Source organism: Pelodiscus sinensis, chromosome 1 (assembly GCF_049634645.1).
Source record: "Pelodiscus sinensis isolate JC-2024 chromosome 1, ASM4963464v1, whole genome shotgun sequence".
NCBI lineage: Eukaryota > Metazoa > Chordata > Testudines > Trionychidae > Pelodiscus > Pelodiscus sinensis.
Genome location: NC_134711.1, coordinates 141,021,751 through 141,044,326, shown reverse-complemented (window position 1 = coordinate 141,044,326; position 22,576 = coordinate 141,021,751). Strand labels below are relative to the sequence as shown.

Here is a 22,576-nt window from a genome sequence, read left to right as displayed (position 1 = left end):
GTCCAACAGGAAAAGTTTTGATTGATAGATTAGATAGATACTATTCCAATTCCACTTAAGGAGAGGAATTGACTCACATTGGTGAGTGAAAATTATATTATTTCTTCCAATTTTAAGAAAAGCATTCCCAGTGTTCTGCACCACAGAACTGAGAAGGAGCATTCACTCCCACTCAACTATAGTCTCAGGTGCTGCTTCCCTTACATCTTGTTGAGCCCTGAGAACACTGATTGGGTGACTGCTCCTCCCACACACCTTCTTCAGCTGGTTTCTAGATAGAAACCAGTAGTAGAGTAGGGAGGTTACAGATTAGAGACTGGCACAAAATTAACAGGAGAGAGTTGCTGAGGAAGGCACACATCAGAATATCCATACCTTGGCTCAGGGGTTGGCAACCTTTCAGAAGTGGCGTGCCAAGATTTAACTTACTCTCTTCTATTTATGGATCTGCATGCCGGGTGGAGGTGAGTACAGTGACCATATTTTCTGAACCAGCTGCAGCTAGGCAGAATAGTTTAATTTAAATTATTAAACAGACTAAGTGTGTTAACTTTCTCATGCTACTGCAACCATGTGGTCCCAGGCTGGCCCCGGAGGCTGAAAGTGTCTTAGCCACAGCACTGCCTCCTCCCACTGCAGCCTAACCTGCTGCTGGGGAAGGAGGAGTGCTCCAGCTGCTGCACGGGGGAGGAAAGGCAGGGCTGAGCTCCCACCATGCATGCCACTTATGGCACGCATGCTGAGAGGTGGCAGATCCCTACTCATAAGCCAGAGGAGAATTGAACCACAGTACTGAGGGAGAATTGCACTTGCCCCCCACTCTAGTAGTCTGCGCAAGGATTGCTCTCTCATGTCTCAGGCCTTAAGGTGATCTTCCAGGCCTCTTACCAGAGATCCACAACTCTCCCACTCTTGACTAGGGGATTCGGCTTTTAGCCCCCTTGGCCTTTTCTCTGTTTATCTTAGCAGGCCTGACTGAACTGAAGCTCCTTCGCTTTGCTCTCTCCCCAAAGGCCATGATCAAGAGCATTCTGGGGTGGGGTGGGAGGCTGACAGGCTGGGGTGTCACGGCCACTGGCCCTCCCCTTCCCAGTGGCCGGGGAGAGAGCCTGAGGGGTGGGGCAAGCATGGTGGCTGGTAGGAGGGACCTGAGAGGTCTGGGCTGTCTTGGTCCTAGCCCTCACCTCCCTGGCAGCTGGGAGGCTCCTGAGACGCTGGGGCTGTTGCAGCCCCAGCCCTCCCTGGCAGCTGGAGGGAGAGCCGGGCCTGCCAACCCCCACAGATGGGGGGGTTGGTGAGCAGGGACACCACCCCCTAATGTTAAATGCAATATTCATAAGACATGCTTGTGTTTGTCATATTGGTCATATGTATTACCCCTATTTTACAAATCAGGCTCAAAGCACAGTGGTGAAGTGAATTGCCCAAGGTAACACAACAACAAGGTGATAAAATCAGGAACAGAGCCAAACTTTCACTTTACCCAGTCACTGATCTAGACAACAGACCATCCTCTCACAAACTTCAGATAGAAGAATCAGATTTTTCCATCTAACAAGTGTTTTGGAAAGAAACAGAGCCATCTAGTAGGGCCGTACAGCATTTGGAAGACCATTACTCTATTGTTGACAGAGTATTCTTTAATCGGCTGGAAATACCAGAACATATCGAAGGGGAGTCGACAAAGATGATAAATTAACAGCAATTCATCTAGAAATCTGAGCCCCATCTTGAAGTATTTCTGGCTGGAGAAACCTGAATGGACTGTTCTAAGGGATGGAGGAGTCAGCTGAGCCATCACTTGGCGCCTCCAGGCTTGAGCAGAAGCAGTGAGTCACATGCTTTAAACATGACTGTTTCTCAGGGCTTAGAGAAAGTGGATACAAATGAGTGGGAAGAGGATGTGACAGATAGGGTAACTTTCTGCAATATCTTTAGGAAGATCATACTGTATGTAAGTGAATGAACAGTATCATTGTGGGTCAGCGACTGCATGCACGCTATGGGGAAATCATTACCACAGCTCCCCTAGGAAGTGAAACTGGTAGGGGATGATGGAGGTGAATCATTCAGGTTATAAACAGCGTCAGAAAGGCACCACCTTCTGAAGATGCTCATATATTCTGGTTCAAATCAGATGCTCCAGACACCACTGGAAAAGGAAGGACTTCTGTATAAATAGGTAGAGCTTAAACTGACTTGAAGCCTTTGTTCTGCTCCTGATCTAAACGTTGACATAAACTTGCAACCACTGGGAAAAATGATTTCAAGGATACAGGTAACAAAGGGATTAAACTTAGAACTCAGTCAGTATCTTCTTCTACTTCTCTTGTGTTTGAGTCATTCAAGTGGAGCGCTACTATTTGTGGCACAGTCTTCCTTTGCTCTCAATAGCCCAGCAGGGTTTTCTATAACGTCTCACAGAGGTATCAGTTTCTTTTTATTGACCCTGCAGTATTCTCGTGGAAACCATCAGCAAACTAGCACCACTGGTTGGAAGAATATGTTGCAGATGTATTGAGAGATTATGGATTCAAATTCAGTATTGCTACTTCAAGGGTTGAGGATGGCAGACAGTGCATCAGTGCATATGGGGAGAAGGGCAGACAGCACACCAACTTGTATGGGGAGAGGACATTTTAGAGAGGACAGAAGGCTAACCCCCAATGACAGAGTGCCAAGCAGAGCAGAGAAGGTCTCAGATTTTTAGGTCCCCCTCTGAAGATACTGTCTCCCCAGCTTACTCCAGAATAAGAAGCAATGATTTTACATTTACCGTCTAAGGATGAAGAGCTGCATCAAATCTGCTGGGATTCCAACTTGAGATTTCAGGGATCTAAGTCATCCTCTAAATTCCACCATATGGCAGACTATGGCTGACTGCAAAGGACACGTATTGTGCACAGAAGCCCTGCCTCCATCGTCTGCAAATGTATTTTCCCTTCCCTTTGATTCTGAGTTACTCAAATGAAAGAAGCTGAATTATGAAAATGATGTGACTATCTAAACAGAAGACATTAATTCCACCTACATTTCAATGGCTGTCAGACTGGATTAGAAATATTAAGTTTTCTTCTGTCTCGGCAAACTGACACAACCACCTTTTCTACTACTGGGCAAAGTCGTGGATTCACTGCCTACTAAAGGACCAAGAAGATCTTGTGTTTAAAGCACTATACTGGTTCAGAAGAGTCTCAGCTTTGCCATAACTTCCTATAGGACCATGGGCAAGTTGTTTAAACCCTCACACAGTTACTAATCTGCAAAATGGAAGGGCTATAAGAGAATAGCTTGGTTAGCATTTACAAGGTGTTCAGATACTAGACAGAGAATACAGAAGTACGGTAAAACTCCAATGGTCCGGCATTCCTGATGGTCCGACACCATCAGGAACCCGGAAGTGCTCCGGGCAGCCGGACCATTGGAGCTGCTCTGCCCCCACGTTCCCCGATTCAGCCGCTGCTAAAACTGACCAGCGGCTGAATCAGGAAGCCTAGGGCAGAGCAGCTGGGGCACTGCCGGGTTGGTCTCATAGCGCTGCCCCTCGGGGCTGCGGGACCCAACCCGGCAGTGCCCCAGCTGTCCCCCATTCATCTGCTGCTGAAACTGACCAGGGGCTGACTCCAGGAAGCCCGAGGCAGAGCTGCTCTTCCCCGGGCTTCCTGGATCAGCCCCTGATCAGTTTCAGCAGCGGCTGACTTGGGGACACCTGGGACAGAGCAGCTGGGGTGCTGCTGGGTTGGTTTCACAGCGCCAAGGGTTGGTGCTACCAGACCAACCCGGCAGTGCCCCAGCTGCTCTGCCCCAGGCATCTGGATTCAGCCGCTGTTGAAACTGACCAGGGGCTGACTCCAGGAAGCCCGAGGCAGAGCTGCTCTTCCCTGGGCTTCCTGGAGTCAGCCGCTGATCAGTATCAGCAGCGGCTGACTTGGGGACACCTAGGGCAGAGCAGCTGGGGGGCTGCCGGGTTGGTCCCACAGCGCCGAGGAGCGGCGCTGCGGGACCAACCTGGCAGCCCCCCAGCTGCTCTGCCCCAGGCGTCCCCAAGAGCAGCTGGGGTGCTGCTGGGTTGGTCTCGCCGTGCCAAAGGTCGGCACTACCAGACCAACCCCACAGCACTCCAGCTGCTCTGCTGCAGGCGTCCCCAATTCAGCCGCTGCTGAAACTGACCAGCAGTGGCTGAATCAGGGACACCTGGGGCAGAGCCGGACTATCGGAAGGGGGGGCTATGAGGGGTCTGGGGCGGCATCCCCCCCACCCCACCGCAGACCCCTCATAGCCCCCCCCTTCTGATAGTCCGGCAAATCTGATAATCCGGCACCCCCTGGGTCCCAAAGGTGCCGGATTATCGGAAGTTTACTGTATCTGGATAAAGACAACTTCATACTTCAAAGATGATTTCTCTCTAGAAAAGCAAAATTTCCAGGGCTCTTTCAACACTAAAACTGGTTTATGGAATGATTTTTGTTTTAGTACAGGGAAAAATGAACTAAGACACAAAGAGGTCACTCTAAGGCGCTATTTACCATGTAGGACAGCAGCAATTTATCTGTTACTATGCATTCATTCGTAAAAGATTAGGTTTCATGATTGCAGGCTAGCAGTGTGTATAGAACCTACTCAACATGAATTCTTGTTGGGTTTGGATTTCTGTTGGGGTGAAGGTCAAGATGCCTTGAGCAGCTCCCAACAAAGGGATAGTACAGCAAAATCAGTATTCATACATGTTCAGTCTTTACAGTAAGAACTGTTTTATAACTGCTCTTTGGAGAACAAAATGTCAAGCAGTGTCAGATAACAAGGGGATGATTGTGTCCATCTGATAGTAAACGTTCAACAATTTGAACGGATGCCAGGAGCTTTTGGGAGTCTTTACTCTGAATTACAAATGGGAAAATTGTCTGCCATATAGTCTGGCCAAAATTTCCTCCCTATATTTCACATTCAAAACTGGAAAAGGAAACAAAGTCACATGTCTTTTCTGCATTTTGCTTGCACTTCAAAAATAAAAACTTCTGCTACATGTTGGCAGCTGCATTGTTATAGAACAGGATTGTCCTTACCTTTGAGTTTCTGGAGTTCATCCTTCAGGTCAGGGCCAGCATGCATGAAGATGCTGTCAGATACTGGATTCTTATCTGAGAGAGACTCATTGCTGGTGTTTACTATGGCTGTACAGTTCAGTAATGCTACATTTCCTTTCCTGAGGAAACAAAGCCATTGAGTGCAAGTTAGATACATGAGCTTAACAACAAAGATGTGCTTCATGTAATTTACTGATTATATGATTTCACTGCATCCCTGAAACGTATAATAAGAGTGATTTTGAGATACCACATCAGCAGCAGTTAGGCATGGGCACAGCTTTTATATCTGGGGTTAAGAATGTTCACAAGAAAAGGAGGCGGAGTTAATGTTAGGTGGACTTAATGACCATATACAGTATATGAGAAGGAACTCCTACTAAGCAGTTTTCCTTATGATGTCTCATTCTTGCAAACAGGGCCAGCATCATCTTCTTGCACTGCTTACACTTGGTACATTTTCCTTTTTTACCCAGGGAATGAATTTCTTCAAAATATTCCCAGATAGTCTCTCTCTCACACCCAGAAACCATGACAGCTTTTCTGTGGCAAAAGTATGAGGGAATATATAAAGTTGTGTGTCCGTTAAATAATGTCTTCCTTTTTCTTTCCAGTCCATGTCAATGTTCATCTCAATGCTGCTGTTGTCCTTTCTTATATATGGTCTCTTGGTCTTTAAGAAAATGTCTTAACTCTTCTGCCGTGCTTGGCCAAAGTCCACCAGCACATAAGCACAGAACAGAAACACAGAGCAAAAACAATCCTATCCAGCTTGTTTGTTTCTTTGCACATGCTACTTTTTAGTCTGCTGAGAAACAGAAATTCAAAGCCCAGAACTTTCAAGGAGCAGGAGCTGATTGTTAGCCTGGACAAACCACAGCCATTAATTCATTTTATGAAACTATTAGTGTATGTGCAGCATGTTTGTGATGAGATTGAATTGTAATTTTTTTAAATGACTAATTAAGTATTAAAAATTAAAAAATATTACAAATTAAAAAAAATCTGAATTTTTAAAAAAAATCAATTTTTATCCACCCTGTTTCTCAAATGCTGCATCTGATCCAGTGGGCCAATCTTGGTTCCTCTGAGTAGAGGAGCCTCTGATGAAACTGTAGAGCTCTGATTTTAAAGCCTTCTAATGATGAATAAGCTATTACTAATACACTGCTGTCTCTTAGTCTTCATAGTCAACTTAAGTGCATCTTCTTGTAGCTTTTCAGTGTTCTGAGCAGCTACAGTAGAATGAAAAATGACCAGAGTTAGCTGAATTTTCATTGCCACTGTTCAAAAATCTGTGAGCAATTGTGAAACTGACAAGAATCTGCTCATTTGCACACTGATGCTGCAAGAAAAAGCTGTAAGTATGATGACAGACAGGCACTGAAGGAAGAAACTGAGTCTCAGAGGGGGAAGGGTAGAGCACATTACCCCATCCACCCATGCTTGCAACAGCTACCAGGATAAGCAGTGAACATGCAGGGATGAAGCCAGAGAGAATGATTCTTCTTCAGTGCAGCACCCAGAATGGGTTGGAGTAAGGACTGATCATCAATGTTACCAGACACCTGTGATCTGGAGGCTCGCGTGAAAGAGCCAAGTAAGGCCAAGAGATCCAATCTCAATCTCACTTAATAGCTGAGGAAAGGGAGATGGCTCTTCACTTTACTCTTCAGGGTTCCATCACTTTTCATACCTGTCTTCTGCTGATAGGTGTAGTTCTCTGGAAATTAGGTGTTGATAAGTGAGAGTGGGTGGGCAAGGGAGAGAGGACATAGATGGGATAAGTTAGCACATAGAAACACTGTGAAGACAGACATTTTGGAAGAAGAATATGAACGTAAATGTAAAGAAAGTACAGGTTGAATCTGTCTAGTCTGGCGCACTTTGGTCCAGCAACATTTGTGGCCCGGCGTAATTTTAGTTAGCCAGAGGACCACTTATCATGGATGTGGCCAAGTTTTCCCCAGTCCCATAAAGTTTGAAGCCACCAGTCCTGGCTCTCAGTGTTCTGTGCTGTTATTTATTTCTAATTTACCCCTAAATGTCTTCTACCAGCACAGTAAGCAGTGGAAGTGTTGGTAATGCTGCTAGACAATATTGACCTCTCATGGTCCAGCAAATTCTCTGGTTGAACACTGGTCAGGTCTTACGGGTGTCAGACTAGTGAGGTTCAACCTGTATATGAAGGCAGAGAGAGACAGACAGAAGAAAAAAAACCCAACCAAAAACAGACACTGAGGACAATGCAGAAAAAGATACCCAGTATTTTTCGACAGGAATGTAGATAAGTCAAAGCGAGGTGAAACCAAGAAGCACAGAAGATAAAACAACTGCCAGAAAATAAAGAGTAAGTTATGTTTTTACATTATATTAAATACAAAGGTGATTGATGATATATCTACATACACATTGTGTAACAAATAGTAAACAGATACTTTGTTCTAGATGATTCCGGGGGCCTCACTGGGTACATCTACACGGTAGTGCTATTTCAGAATAATGACAGTGTGCATCTACACTGCCAGCCTTTATTTCAAAATAATGTCAAACTGGAGGACTTCTTACTCAGTCTCCTGTAACCCTCATTTTAAGAGGAGTAAGGGAAGTTGAAGGAAGAGTGGTTTTCCTTCAGCTTCCTGCTGTGTAAACAGCACCAAAAGTCGAGTTAAGCTACTTTGACTTCAGCTATGCAATTGACAAAGCTCAAGTTGCATAGCTTAATTCAACTTTAGCCCTGCTGTGTAGACATAACCCCTGGGTCTCCCACCTAGCCTTCATCTAGGCTTTCCCTCCCCACCACCATTTTTTCTCCTCCCAGCTTTGACTTAAGGCTGCACCTCAAGGCTAGAAAAGAGAAAAACCCCATATAATGTCAAGAGCTTTATTTTGTGGTGATGACCATTTTGTTAGGCACTCTGTCATCACTGCTTTCATTACTGTGATATCTAAGAGGCAAGAGTTGTTTTAAAAACTTACCATAATATTATTTTTGCATTTATGTCTTTCCTGTACGGGAAAGGTGATCTAACATCAAGTTGGGGTTTTTCAACAGGAGTTTTGTGGGAGTCCGGTTGGTCTGCTTCACAGTAGCCATTCCAGCCTGGCAGAGAATCAATATCCACAAACTGGGAAGGAGCACCCAAAGGATCCATGGAATGGAAACAGCAACTTCTTTTTTCACTACCTCTTCAGCTCTCCAATTCTCACTGGAATCTTTCTGGTGCTTCAGAGGAGAAAAAATAGGGTCACATGCCTGGATTTTCATTGAGAATAATTCTGGAAAATTTTCATAAAGGAAAGACAAATAACAAAGCATTTGCAGGTAACGTTATTAAGACAGACAGGCTATTTTGTTCCCAACCTATCCTTTGCCTGGTTTAATTTTTTTTTAATCTCAAAATGTATATACTTGATTTCAGTGAATTGTTTTGAGAAGTCTGAGCCAGTGTTCCCTGTAAGCTGAACACCTGCACAGCCAACCAGGAGAAAGTCAAATGCTGGCCAGCTGATAACCTTTCACATCTCTAGACTGAGTGTTAACTGGTTTCAGTTAACCAGTGTGTGTGGGGAGGAGGGGGGGCAAAGGGAGGGGAGTGAGCACTCCAGCTTTGCCACAGAGTTAAAGGTGCTTAGCTTCTCTTAGGAACAGGCCCTTAGTGCTTTAGTAACACTTCAACATTCATTAAAAACAAGAGATTTCAGTACAAAGTTTGCTAGTTTTCTATTTTGCAAAAATCAATAAGAGTCAAGTTGACTGTTAGCCATTAATACAAATTGAGGTCTGTTCCCCCCCCCCCCCCCCCCAACACACACTCCTTCCAATGGCTTGAAAAGTTTAGCACTTAAGCTACTATTCAGTTAATTTTTACCTTTGAATTAGTTTAACCAGCAACAACTTTGAAAATCTCTTATTTCCCATGTATTTTCCTAGTAAAAAGTCAGCCTGGATATTCTGTAGAGCCACAAAAACTGATAGAGTGACTTGCAGTTTAGCAGTGCCCCTACATACATCACTGACACTAATTTTTTTACACAGCAGCATTTTCAAATGATGCTTTTTACAGTCTCCAAGTAGGAGAGAGCCTGCCTCACCCTGGCAAACAATGACCTGGCCTCCATTATGCATATATTTGCCAACTCCTGTCTGGACTACAATAATGCAATATACCTGGACAAAAGCCCTCAGGATGCTCCAAACAGTACAGGAAACTACAGCAAATGTCAATAAACTGCACTACTGCAACCAAGTAGAATATGAAGTCAAGGTCTTGTTCCTTATCAAGTAATTTAAAGGCTTAAGCCCAGAACACCTAAAGCTATGGGGATGAAGACCAGGTTTCATAACTCTGCTCCTCAGGCACAATAGACCTCTACATAAAGGTAAAGCTGGCCATGTAGATTGTAGGAGAGCTTCTTCACGGCTAACCCCAAGACTGTGAAATTAATTAATACAGGGACTAAGGCACATCACATAACCCCACCTTCTCTGGTTCCAAGTACAAGATGCACTTCTTTGACCTTGTCTTCTCTTACAAACAGCAGCATGTGCACTAAAATAAAAATCCCAAAGCAAACACAAACCAAAACATCAGAGCAACATACCAGCACAGTAGCCACTGGCATAGTGAAATTGAGAGACTGAAATATGGATCAGTGAAGAAAATTATGTAGAATCTTATGAGAAAATAAACAGTTCTATGCAACCTATAGTCTTGTATGCATACAAAGCAACACTTGGGATTAACCTCAAATGCACTGAAGCCCTTAAATGAAGGCTGGGGAACCTTTTGTGTGTCAGGGGCCACTGACCCGCAGAAAAATCAGTCAGGAGCCCCACACACGTGAGGAGAAAAAACCCCTCACTGATGAGTATGGATGTAAGTGACTAGTCGACTATCTGAGAAGCATAAGCTTATCATATAGTTGAATAATGACTTGACTAGTCACTTCTCATCCTTGCTACCTCTATCAGAGGCAGCAAGGTGTGTGTGGGGGGGGGGGGGGAGAAGCAGGAGCTTGTGTTGGAAGGAGCCAGCTTAAAAGCCAGTTCCCCCCCAGCACCGTCTCGGGGGGAGAGGCGAGGCGGGAGAGCAGGGAAGGCAGAGGTGTAGCGGGAGGGGGACTTAATTTAAATGCATTTTAAAAGCAGAAGCATGGGGTGGAGGGTGAGGTGGGGGGGAAATCAGTTGTCCCAGCTTGTGCCCAGTCCCGCTGCTGCGCTTCAGCCTAAAGGCAGAAGTGCAGCGGAGTTAGCTCCCAACCTTGGAAGCTAACCCCACCGTGGCTCTACAGTTTCCCCTTGCTTATTGACTACTTGATGGAAATTCCATCAACTAATCGATCAGATGATTAAACACAATTTAACATCCCTACTGATGCTGCCGACTGAGGAGAGACACTCCTCACATTCCTCTCCCACATCAGCCGGAGGAAGGGGCGGAGGGGGGAGTCTAGTAGATTTTGTGTGCTCCAGCCCTGCTGTGGGCTTTCCAAATCTGGGGAGGGTAACCTGGGCTTCAAGGGCTAGATCCAAGCAAGCTGGGGGCTGCATCCAGCCCCCCAGGCCTGAGGTTCCCCAACCCTGCATTAGACGAAAAATGTGTTCTTTTTGCACAACTATGCTTATTGCATCATGGAAGCATATGGTACATTCCACATGAGCAGAGAGATTATTAAAATCCAAAAAGAATGCAGAAGAAAAGGCAACAAAGAGTGGGAAGAGGGACTGATCTGAAAGGAAAAATTTAGAGTAGAAAAAATATAGTTTGGCAAAAACAAATCCTAGGGCAATGGGTATGATAACAGTGTAACACATACAACAGTGAGGAGAAAAATAAACTATCGGGTGACATATAAAGAGGAATACTTTATTCAATCTAGCTTTTTTTCTTTTGTTTTAAAAAAAGAGAAACTTTAGCCATAGTCATTTTTCTCTTGAACAGTCTTTCTACAGAAGCAAGCGAAGTCAGGGATTTATAAGAGCTTCTGTCGCCTTGTTAGTTCTGCCTGTGCATCACTGGGGGATGGGGGAGCGCTGCTACAGCGCAACAAGCTTCTTTACCATTTCCTACATATCTAGCACCACGAAACATGGGAAAAGCTACCCATGAGACAACACAGGCCGTGCCCCAGACAAGGGCCCCAGGGACGTACTGCCCCCCCCCCCCCCCGAAGGGATTCCGCGCGCAGGGTTTCAAACAAGCACCGCTCGCGGGCAATGAAGAAGGTGCCGGACAAAGGCGAAGCTGTTCGCAGCGCACCAGACCGGGACTCCCGCAGACCGGCCCGATGGGTCTCCCCTCAGCCTGAGGCCCGACCGTACAGGTCTGAGCCCGCGCCCCTGGGGCAGATTCCTGGGCGGGGAGCAGGGGGGTGCACGGCCCTGGGAGCTGCCTTCAGCCCGCTCCAGCCGGGCGGCGCGGATCCCGCGGCCAGGACAGCGGCTCTCGGGCCGGGCTGCGCGCTCGCGGGGACGTAGCCCCGCTCCAGCCGCCGGCACGGACACGGGCGCCCCAGCCCAACGGACTGGAGGGGACGCGGTTACTGGCCGCCCAACCCCCCAGCACAGGCCCCCCCCCCCCCAGCAACGCCCGTCCGGGGAGCTCCACTTAGCAGCCGCCGGGCCCTCACTCACGAGCCAGTCCCGCTGCCCCCATCTGGCGACAGGCTCCCAACGGCAGGAATCCACTCAGCGTCATCACCCCGGAAGCGAGCCCTGAGCTTGACCCCCCCCTCCTTCCGCTTCCGAGTCAAAACAGACCCATTCCGCACCGACCAGTCGGGATGAGGCGGTATCCTGCGTCACTTCCGCTCGCCCGTCCTCGCCACCTGCCCTCCCAGCCACTTCCTCTCCTGGGCGTGGGGAAGGAGCGAGCTGGTGTCTGCGCGCGAGTGACCTGCCGGGCCACGTGGGGGTGAGCGCGAGGCTGCGGCGAGCCCCTGTGGCGCGGGGAACCGCACGCGACGGGCGGTTGGCTCTGGGGAGGCTCGATCCCAGAGGCGCTGGTGCGGCCCCCCCCGTAGCGCTGGCTGGAAGGGGGCGGGGGAGTAGCTGCGGTGCAATAAGCTGGGGGGGGGCATCAGGGAGGGGCGAGCGTGTGTGAAACTTCCTCTAGAACAGGGTAGGGATGCGAAGGACTAGCCCCCCCCCCTATCAAACAGAGGCAGCGGGGGGGGGGGGGAGAAGAGGCAGCGCTGCCGCTTTGAAACGCCGCGGGGAGCACGGAGCCACGGCGGGGCTGCCGCACTGGCCCGGCCCCCCGCATCGCTTTCACCCTTGCAGCGTAGCAACAGCCCCCGGAGGCGCCCTTATGGACGAAGCAGTCGATGAAGTAGTCAATGCAAATTGCACCCACTCTTCGATTATTCAATCAATCAAAATTTAACTTCCCTAGTCCCACCTCCGCTTCCCCAGCTGGTCAGCTGAGCTCTCTGCAGGGGAGCGCAGAACCTCTGGGGCTCAGAAAACAGCTGTGTGGGTGTGCACCTTACAGGGAACCTTTTCCCCTCACTGCTCCCCTTCCCTGGGATCCTCTGTCCACTATCCAACCCTCCTGTTCCTGACCACTGCTGCACCAGCTGCGCCGGCAGTGCTGCACCTGCCAGAGATGCAGCCACATCACCTGGAGCATCAAGGCGGGTGGTGTGGCAATTGTGCGGCCCAAGCTCTGGGGAGAGCTGGGGCTGCATGCGGGGGGAGCGGGGGTGGGGGGGAAGGTAGTACAGAAGAGCAGGGGCCAGGGGCTAGCTACCCTGGCTCATCATGCTGTCCAGGAATTGGACTGGCTCCTCCCAGCAAGGGTGCTCCAATCCCGCTCCCTGGAAGAGAGCTTGGGGGCCTTATTGAAGGATCTGAAAGACTTGGATGTGGCTGTGGGCTGTAGTTTGCTCCCTTCTGAACTAGAACAGTGTTTCTCACTTTTTTTTTAAAGGGGTACTTTATAAAAAAGGTTATTATTACCCCCAGTACTACAGTTTTCAGACACACAGTTTTTTTTTCCTACCATTGCAACACATTTGTTTAAACAACGGGGTGGGTGATGACATTTTTGGGTGCAAAAAGTACAAAAATAATAAAACACTAACACTTAAAACAAAAATTCAGTTTTCTCCAAATTTCAGTTGTGTTGACGTACCCCCCCAGGCTTCTCTTGAGTATCCCTAAGATTACAAAGGAGGAGCATGGTAATTACCTGTAGATGCTTCTAGGGTGCCAGGTATAACTTAGGGTGGCCCAAAGTGGGAATAACTAAGATTAATGGGATCAGATTGTGCAAAAAAAAAAAAAATAGTGGTCTGAATTAAGGTTGTGAATGGTTAATTGATGGGGACTACAGCAGCTCTTGGCCTCCCCCATGGGGGCAGGAGGCTGCTGCAGCACCACAGGTAGGGGCTGCTCTGCCAGGCTGGAGCAGCCTCTGTCCATGGCAGGCCCAGCCAGGCCTCTCCACCACAGGGAGTGGCTGCGCTGGCTAGAGCAGCCTTTGCCTGTAGCGGGGGAAAGGGGGGGGGCGGAAGAGGAGGGTGCTCCAGCTCTGTTCCCTCTGCTTATGCCTCTTTAATCTATTAACCGGTTAACCAATTAAACAGGATTTTATAACTGTAGTCTGAATAATGGAAAAACTTAGTGCAGTCTGATGTAGTGTTGGGTAATTCTCAAGAGAAATGTTGAGAACCCCCTTTTTTTAATCGTTTGACCACTCCAGTTTTAATAATATTAGAAGTTCTGTAGCAGCAAAGTGGGCTCTATGTCATACAGCAGGCCTTTTCCGGCCCTAATTTCTCTTTTTAAATGAAATTCTTCTCAGTGGTTCCTGTGTTCTTGTCTTTATGTGCAGGTCAGCCCCCACCTGAAACTGGAAATTGCACCATGGGTCTCACCAAGCAATATCTGCGCTACACCGCCAGTGCACTGTTTGGGGTGATTGCTAGCCAGAAAGGCAACATCGTCTATGTGACCCTGCGGGGCGAGAAGGGACGATATGTGGCAGTGCCAGCATGTGAGCATGTCTTCATCTGGGACACCCGGAAAGGCGAGAAGGTGATGAGCTTTTCTCTCTCCGTGAGCCAGAATGGGGTGATACTGCTTTGTTGTAAGGCAGTGAGACTAGTAGGTGCGTGAGTTATATTCAGTGGAAATTACCCAATGCAAAGAGGTGAAATAAACTTTGAAATAATGGCTTCTAATATGCCCTAAATTCCCAAAGTGCAACCAGTGCCCATCACTCCCTTTAGAGTTCAGCAGTATTGGCATGGGCGTATGCTCACTGGCATTGAGATACTATGATGGCGGGGTCATAAGAAGTGCCAGAGAGCACAGTGAGAGGGGATTTTGGGTTTCCAGTGTGCAGCTTACTTTTATGTAAGCTGATTTAACCTTTAGGTTAAGTTTTTGGTTGCTTCTGACACAAGTATATGATACATGTATTAGTGTAGGGACCTTTCCTAAATAAAACTTAACCGATCCTGATTCTTTTCTTTTATATTAATTAATTTATTTAAGTGGAAAGGAATAGGCATGTCAGTCTCACTGAGTGGTTCTTCCTTGTTAACCCTATAACTGAGTATGAGGTATGGAATTCCAATGTTGACAGAGCAGAGCAGTACAAGGTGATGCCAGGAAGTACAAGGGGACATCTTAGACACAGCCATGCTAACACAGTGTTCTGATGGTCTTTTGGAATTCGGAACTCATATACACTCTGTTGCATGTCTAAAAAGAGGAGCTGGAATGGAAAGGAATTATGCTGGGAAAAAGTTTGGGGTGCCTCTTTTACTAGCAAGCAAAAGGCATCACTTTCTAGTTCTTTTGGGTTCTAATTGCACCCTGATTTGCTGTTTGGCCTGGCAAAATCACGTGCTCCTTCCGTGTCTCAGTTTCTCCCTTTTTAAAACTGGGATGAAGGTATTCCTTCATTTCAGTAGCTTGTGAGGAACAAGCCTCTGTAATACCGGGGTTCCTCAGATGGAAGGCGTGATACACAAAGCATTCTCTTCCTTCTGTTCCATGTGACATATTAAACTCTGACATGTCACAACCATCTTGTCTTGTGAAAATTGCAGGTTCTCATCCTTCAGGGTCTCAAGCATGAGGTGACTTCTCTCTGCCCATCCCCAGATGGGTTGCACTTAGCAGTTGGATATGAAGATGGCTCGATCCGTGTCTTCAGCCTCCTAAGTGGTGAAGGAAAAGTCACTTTCAATGGACATAAGGCTGCAGTTATGACTCTGCAGTATGATCAGCTGGGAGGCAGACTGGTGTCTGGCTCAAAGGTGAGAGTGATGGGAGAAGCCAAGACTGGAGGTTAATTCTTTCATAGGGTGGACAAGCTGTTCTGTGGAGATGACTTGTAGGGGTGTCCACAGTTAAGTGGGCTGTGTGGAAAGGATAGATGATGTACTAGAACAGCTGGGGAGGTGGGAGAGAGGATCTGGGTCAGATTCACAGCTGAGTTATCACAGAGTTTTATGGAAGGGCTGAGGACAGGAATAGCAAGGGGTGCTGTAGATCAGGATGAAGGTTCGCACGGGAGAGTGTAGAACTGGAATAGCAGGGGTGCTACGAGTTGGGAGTGAGTTATATCAGCAGAACTGTGTGTGAGGAGCCAGGGACTGGAGTAGCAAGAGGGATGTAGATAGGAATTGATGTGCATGGGCAGAACTGTTGAGGACAGAGGGGATTTGTTGGGGCTGAAGCAGCAGTGGATGGTTTCAGGCCAGTGCTGAAGTGCATTTGTAGAGCTGCAGATGTATGTGCAGGGAAAACAACTCCTGGCTTGGAGCCCATTGATCAGTACGCACCAAAACTCAAATTCAAGAGAAAACCCATGCTGCCTTTCTAAAGTAGCATATAGGGTTTCATGGCAGAAGGGTCTGCTGATGTCCAGCCTTGGTTAATGTCCATTTTCTTTCAGGACACAGATGTTATCATATGGGATGTTATCAACGAGAGTGGGTTGTATCGGCTGAAGGGCCACAAGGATGCTGTCACACAGGCGCTTTTCTTGAGAGAAAAGAACCTCCTGGTTACCAGGTAAATTGCACTGCTGAGCTTGCTGAATTGGGGTGTCAAGAAAGCAGCCGGAGCATTACTCATCTATCACATCATGTAGAAGCCTATGGACATAATACAAAGAAATAAAGAATTAAATTTCGTAAATCCTGCTTTTTTCAGAGTGAACACATTCTTATGGTTTTTTTTAAAAGCCTTATAATACTGACCTTAAGTATGAGTCAGAGAAGGGGTAGTACCAAGTTGTATTTGATTCTCCTAGCAGCTTTTCAATTGAAGAAGCCTCAGAGCTCCCATAAGCTAAAATGCAGCTTTGTCTGTTGCAGTTAAATTGGCACAGATCATTGCACCATTCATTAGGGTAGTATCAACTGAAATATTGGGGGGATTTAGGGATACCGAGAGTTGGAAATTGGTCAGCATGATAAGCTGGACATCTGTGCTCTTAAAGAAAGCAGAATGGTTTCTGCATTACATTTAACTGGAGATCCATTGCTGACTCTAGGAGGTTCCTTCTAATGAATCACCAGCCCATATTTCTGTGTTGCCTGTGTTTTGGTTGATCTCTTATGCTGACTCTGCTTAGCTTGTGAGACCTGCCTGCTAAGCTCCTAAGTAAGTCTGACTTCTTGACACCTTGTAGCATGTTTTACATTTTGTGTTTCATACTTTCTTCAAAGCATACATTACTGGCGGAACATTTGTGACTTTGCCTCGTTTGGGTGATGTCATTTTTTTTTTCCAGTGGTAAAGACACGTTGGTGAAGTGGTGGGACTTGGATACCCAGCACTGCTTCAAGACATTAGTTGGACACCGTACTGAGGTACGTGAAGTGTGGAGATGCCCGCAGAGAGGGAGTTCACTACTAGTATCTCAGCAGACTGGTCCCAGGGCTGCTTTCCACAGTTCCATCGCAGTGCTCAGGATTGGATTCTTAGGTTGTGTAAACAGTCCCTGTGAAATAGTTGTGGTTGGTTGTGGGGTGTGAATGCGTAATGTACACGGTTAACCAATGGGCCCTGGACTCATTGTTTAACTGTCACTGTTACATGCGAAGCCCCTCCCTCCACACTACTGCCTCTATATCAGAGGCAGCAGTGCGGAGCGGGGAGGTAGGTAGGAGCTGGTTCCCCGCGAGCACCAGCTCCCAGGGAGTCTTCACATGTAAACGTGTAGCCACTGAAAATTTCAGTGGCTACACGTTTACTTAAGTGGATTTTAACATCCCTAGTTGGTTGTTGTAGAAAGGGAACAGGTGAGAAGCCTTGTCCTTTGAAGTGGCTTGCACTCTTGCTGGGAGTGATGTTTCTAAACCAAATTTCCTTTTACAGGATCTTATGTAGCAGAGGCTTGAGTTCTCTGTCCCATTTTTCCTCTTAAATTAAAAAAAAAAATCAAGGAAATTGAGTGCAAGAAACATATTACATGCCCATTAATGAGATTGAAATCAGTCAATGTGATGAATTCCTTGGCCAAAGTTTTCTCATCAGTATTAGCTTTGCCCTTTGTATGGCTGTATCTTAGGGCAGGAACTTTGCAGACTGTTGTTTGTTCTACTGTTTTCAGGAGCTACTGTCTTTCAATTAAAAGGTTAACTGGAAAAAGAAAAAAAAAATCTGTGTTTTATTTTTTGTTCTTTTTAATGAGGTATGTGGCGACTATATTCTCCTTGCTGACCTTCCTCTCAACCAACCAACCGAAAACCCCCCAAACCTCCAGGCCCCTTCAAAGGGATAACACTACATCTCTATGCTAAGGGGGTGTTGTATGGCTAAATTCACTAGTGTTTGTGAGGCGTGCAGGCACTGAGCTGATAGGAGGCCACATAATGAGATATAAAGAGGCTTCTCGGTGTCTTGTCCTTGGCAGGTGTGGGGACTGGCTTTTGTGTCCGAAGAGAAGCGTCTCATCACTGGGACTGCAGACAGTGAGCTCAGGGTGTGGAACATCACTTACACCCAAGAGGTAAGAACTGAAAGCATCAGTTGCTTCACTCTGGAGTGAGTATTATTTGATGGCTCTAATTGTGTGTTTCTCCTGGCACCCAGCTTTGTTGTAGTTCTGTGCTGACTGCCTTTGTGCATGTACGGGAGCTGCCTCAAGGGCAGGACCCTTCTTGCTGCAGGCTCAGGCAGAGTGAGAAGCTGGGGGAAATTCTTACCTGGGGACAAGTATGGTGACTGCAGGCCACTTCTCACTTATTTGGCTAACCTCAATTTAAATAACATGGGCAAGGCCACCAGTCATTCCTTCACTGTGTGGGCGTGGCTCGTGAAGAAGGCAGGCTTTGACATTGGGTGCTGCGCTTTGGTCTCTGAAGAAGGCCATTTGGATGGGTGATGCAGTGTGTGCTGAAACTGATGGTCTGCAGTTGGCTTTATTTGTGCCCGGTACATGTACATGCAGCCATTGTGGTCCCAGCCAATGGCTGGTGGGGACCTTGGCTAGGCAGTGTTTTAGGCTGCATTGTGGAAGCTGAGCTGATTCCATTTGATAACTATCTACACTGTCAGGGCTTCATTTCATAGTGCATCTTTCAGTTCCCCTGAGCATTTTACAATGAAAGCTGTGACCGTGTCAAATGGCTGGAGGGCACTGAGGTGGAGCACTAATGCTCTTGTGCTAAGGGTATTTCTTTCCTTTCTCTGCCATGAGCAGGCAACAGACCCTAATGAGCCAGAATCCAAGAAAAGCAAAGGGACTCCAGCTAGAGCAGAAGAGACCTCTGAAGTGGATGAGACCTCAGACCTGGAAGAGACACCAGAGGAGGTAACCCTTTTCCGCACTCTGGTTAAGTGGTGCAGGTTCGCACTGTGATGTGTTGTGCTGTCAGGGCAGATGCATGGCTCAAATAACTAACTAGGAATTTGAGGACAGACCTGGTTATCTCGCTGACATTTGTTTTGTCATGTTGGCTTTGTGCCCTAGAGGTGACCTCTTGTGCTTCTAGAGAAAACAGGCAATGGGGGGAGCAGCTCTCTGTACAGGTGATCCCTCCTCCTTCAGGTGAAGAGTGATGTGCACAGAAAGTGTCTTTGTGTAGGGAAGGAGATTTACAGAGTTTCCTTTCTATCCAAGGGAGAAACCTGGGGATGAGTCTGATATGAGCTCAGATACTAGAACAGGGTAGGAACCACCAGTTGGGTCTTCCCCAGTCCTATACCCCACAGTGATTTACCTCTCTGTACCCAAAACATACTGTTAGGGGTGGTGGTGGTGTCACATGACCACTCTTTTGGCTTCTCTTTGCCACCCCACCAGAGAATCATTTTTCTGTAGGGAAGCAAAGGCATCCGCTGTGTGTGTGTGTGTGTGTGTGTGAAAGAATTAATTAATTAATTAATTAATTAATTGTGTGCAGTGGTGCAGAATTCCCCCAAGAGTCGTTTCTTATGTCCTCCTTTTAGGAAGTTTTTCTGTCTCTATTTTTAAGCAGGAAATTAAATGATCTCTCTCCCCCACCTTCCTCCTATCTCCCTGTGCTAGGAACTAAAAGTTGGTGCCTTAATTTTATAAAGAACAGATACATTTCCTTCCAGTTAGCGTGTCAGTCCATGAAAGAAAGTTAGTTCTCAGCTAAAATGCAAGAAACAGAAGTTAAAGTAGAAGATTTACCTGGCGTTGCTTGGATTTTTCATTCAAATATGTTTTGTTTACCTTCATATAAATCATTGGTCTGGGGTGGGCCTGAGGATGAGGGGTTCAATATGCAGTCTGCCCTGGGAAGAGAGGACACACCCCCAGCCCTCTCCGCAGCAGCTTGCGGCCAGGTGAAGAAGACTTTTCCATGGCCGCCGCAGTGGGTACAGCTGGGATAGGGGTTAGGGTTGAAGAAACAAAACTCTATATATACTAAATAGCTGTCCCTGTCTCCACACCTGCCCCCTGCTGGCCTAATGGAGATAGAGGTGTCCTGGTCGCCATCTCTGGCCTCTTGCTGCTCCCTGTGGTCATTCTAAAATATAACTGTCACTCCTATCAGACCCCTCCCTTTCCATTTTATGTGAAACAATTGAATTCCAGGTACATCCCCATGTCCTGGCATAGCCAAACCCTGACCTTTCTTTAAGTTAGGATAAGAGGAAGCTGCCTAACAAATTTGGTGGTCCTAGCTTTTACCGTTTAGAAGGAGTTCTTGAGCAAAAGTCTTGCTGTTATCCTTGCTTTGATAGGATAACAAGTTTTGTGGATAAGGGAGAAGCAGTGGACGTGATATACCTAGACTTTAGTAAAGCATTTGATACGGTCTCACATGACTTTATCAATAAACTAGGGAAATACAAGCTAGATGGGGCTACTATAGGGTGGGTGCATAACTGGCTGGATAACTTCTCAGAGAGTAATTAATAATTGTTCACAGTCATGCTGGAAGGGCATAACAAGAGGGGTTCCACTGGGGTCAAGTGATTGTCTAGGAAGGAGTACTGCAGAAAGGGATCCAAGGGTTATAGTGGACCACAAGCTAAATATGAGTCAACAATGTGATGCTGTTGCAAAAAAAAGCAAACCTAATTCTGGGATGAATTAACAGGAGTATTGTGAGCAAGACACAAGAAGTCATTCTCCCACTCTACTCTGCATTGATTAGGCCTCAGTTGTAGTATTGTTTCCAGTTCTGGGCACCACATTTCAAAAACAATGTGGAAAAATTGGAGAAGGTCCAGAGAAGAGCAACAAGAATGATTAAAGGTCTTAACAACATGACCTATGAAGGAAGACTGAAAGAATTGGGCTTGTTTAGTTTAGAAAAGAGAAGACTGAGAGGGGACATGATAGTAGTTTTCAGGTATCTAAAAGGGTTTCACAAGGAGGAGGGAGAAAAATTGTTCTTCCTGGCCTCTGAGGATAGGACAAGAAGCAATGGGCTGAAACTGCAGCAAAGGAGGTTTAGGATGGACATTAGGAAAAACTTCCTAACAGTCAGGGTGGTTAAACACTGGAATAAATTGCCTAGGGAGATTGTGGAATCTCCATCTCTGGAAATATTTAAGAGCAGGTTGGATAGACATCAGGGATGAGCTAGACTAGGGCTATTCAACATGTGGGCTGCATCATGGCCTGTTTATTTGCAACCCATGGTGCCGTTTGCATTTACATGGGGCTCAACACATGGCCTGCAGGTGGGATCCTTTGTACATGGCCTCCACTGGGAATGGCCTCCACAATGGCAGGGCACTTCCCGGGCGGGGTGAGCACTGAAAGACACGGGCAGATGTGCCGGCTGGAATAGACGGATACAAGGTGTCGGCATTTCTAGCCCCCAGGGAGGAGGTGTTGGGAGCACCGGGGCATTGTGGGAAGTTCTGGCTGTTTAGCCTTGAAGGCAGAGCCTGAGAGGTGCTGACTGGCTCACACTGGCCACCTTTGGGTCCAGCACACTGGTTTAAGGCTTAATCGTTGTATTCATGCACCTCAGTGTGAAAGAATCTATTTGCATATATTTACATATATATTTGCATGTCTATGCAACCACACTTAAGTTGCGGCCCTTGGCATGGGCTGTGAGTATCATTGTGGCCCCTGGGGCTTCCAAAGTTGAGTAGCCCTGCTGTAGATGGTGCTTGGTCCTCCCATGAGGGTAGGGGCCTGGATTCAACCTCTCAAAGTCCCTTCCAGTTCTAGTGTTCTATGACTCAGGCACAGATTCATATTTCATATATATAAAGATTTGTGCCTGATACAAATGTTTGTTTCCTGTTAGTTCTCACCATCTTTGCTTGTGTAGATCCTTTGTCTCTTTTGGACACTAGTCAGATGTTGTACATGCTACCCCTTTCATTGTTGCATCTGAAGATTTGCTTGACTTTTCAGACTCTAACTGTTTTCCCTTTATTCTTGTAGCGACTCCTGAGGTGCAACAAAGTTGGCTCCATCATGCGGGAAGGAAGGGACCGAGTAGTAACTCTTGCCACTGACCGGACAGGCAGGATCCTAGCCTGCCATGTAAGCAATGTGCTTTGGGGCCTTTTGCTAGTGGAGTACAGAGGGGAGACTGCTGTGTCTCTCAGTGACTCTCCACTGCAGTAGAGTACACAACTTGCTCTGAATTTGTCTCCCAGGGAACTGACTCTGTTCTGGAAGTGTTTTGTGTCCTTTCTGAGGATGAAATTCGCAAGAAAATGGAAAAGAAGATGAAAAAAGCCAGGAAAAAAGCCAAGTAAGCTCTGTTTTTCTGAGTAGACAATGTCCATGTGTGAGACTTGGCAAAATGCCCATCCAGTGATAAGGTGCTATCCGTGAATCATGAACTATTTGCAGTTATACTGCATGTCGGTCTGCTGTTAATATGTTTAAGAACATAGAATGGCCATACGGGTCAGACCAAAGGTCCATCTAGCCCCGTATCCTGTCTGCCAACAATAGCCAATGTCGGGTGCCCCAGAGGGAATGAACAGAACAGATAGTCCTCAAGTGATCAGTTCCTCTGTTGTCACCCATTCCCAGTTTCTGGCAAACAGGCTGCATATGTCATTCCTA

The 22,576-nt window shown here is 46.9% G+C and overlaps 2 protein-coding genes across 8 annotated transcripts in view; one reads left to right on the top strand and one right to left on the bottom strand.

The window, feature by feature from the left end:
* GDAP2 (ganglioside induced differentiation associated protein 2) overlaps positions 1 to 11,852 on the bottom strand; it is a 41,359-nt gene extending 29,507 nt beyond the window's left edge. The window contains exons 1-4 of one of the 5 annotated variants that reach the window (XM_075904912.1): positions 11,722 to 11,808; positions 9,569 to 9,637; positions 8,064 to 8,310; positions 5,064 to 5,203 (exon numbers count right to left, since the gene is read on the bottom strand). In XM_075904912.1, the coding sequence (XP_075761027.1) occupies positions 5,064 to 5,203; positions 8,064 to 8,239 (316 nt within the window). In that variant the 5' untranslated portion in view covers positions 8,240 to 8,310; positions 9,569 to 9,637; positions 11,722 to 11,808. Of the gene's footprint in view, positions 1 to 5,063; positions 5,204 to 8,063; positions 8,311 to 9,568; positions 9,638 to 11,721 lie in introns of all 5 variants that reach the window. The other 4 variants (XM_075904923.1, XM_075904931.1, XM_075904902.1 and 1 more) reach the window with 4 other exon arrangements.
* Positions 11,853 to 11,865: 13 nt separating this feature from the next.
* WDR3 (WD repeat domain 3) overlaps positions 11,866 to 22,576 on the top strand; it is a 29,226-nt gene continuing 18,515 nt past the window's right edge. The window contains exons 1-9 of one of the 3 annotated variants that reach the window (XM_075904882.1): positions 11,866 to 12,001; positions 13,925 to 14,127; positions 15,150 to 15,359; positions 16,001 to 16,119; positions 16,844 to 16,922; positions 17,969 to 18,064; positions 18,758 to 18,868; positions 21,941 to 22,042; positions 22,159 to 22,256. In XM_075904882.1, the coding sequence (XP_075760997.1) occupies positions 13,957 to 14,127; positions 15,150 to 15,359; positions 16,001 to 16,119; positions 16,844 to 16,922; positions 17,969 to 18,064; positions 18,758 to 18,868; positions 21,941 to 22,042; positions 22,159 to 22,256 (986 nt within the window). In that variant the 5' untranslated portion in view covers positions 11,866 to 12,001; positions 13,925 to 13,956. Of the gene's footprint in view, positions 12,093 to 12,266; positions 12,723 to 13,924; positions 14,128 to 15,149; positions 15,360 to 16,000; positions 16,120 to 16,843; positions 16,923 to 17,968; positions 18,065 to 18,757; positions 18,869 to 21,940; positions 22,043 to 22,158; positions 22,257 to 22,576 lie in introns of those variants that run through there. The other 2 variants (XM_075904889.1, XM_075904879.1) reach the window with 2 other exon arrangements.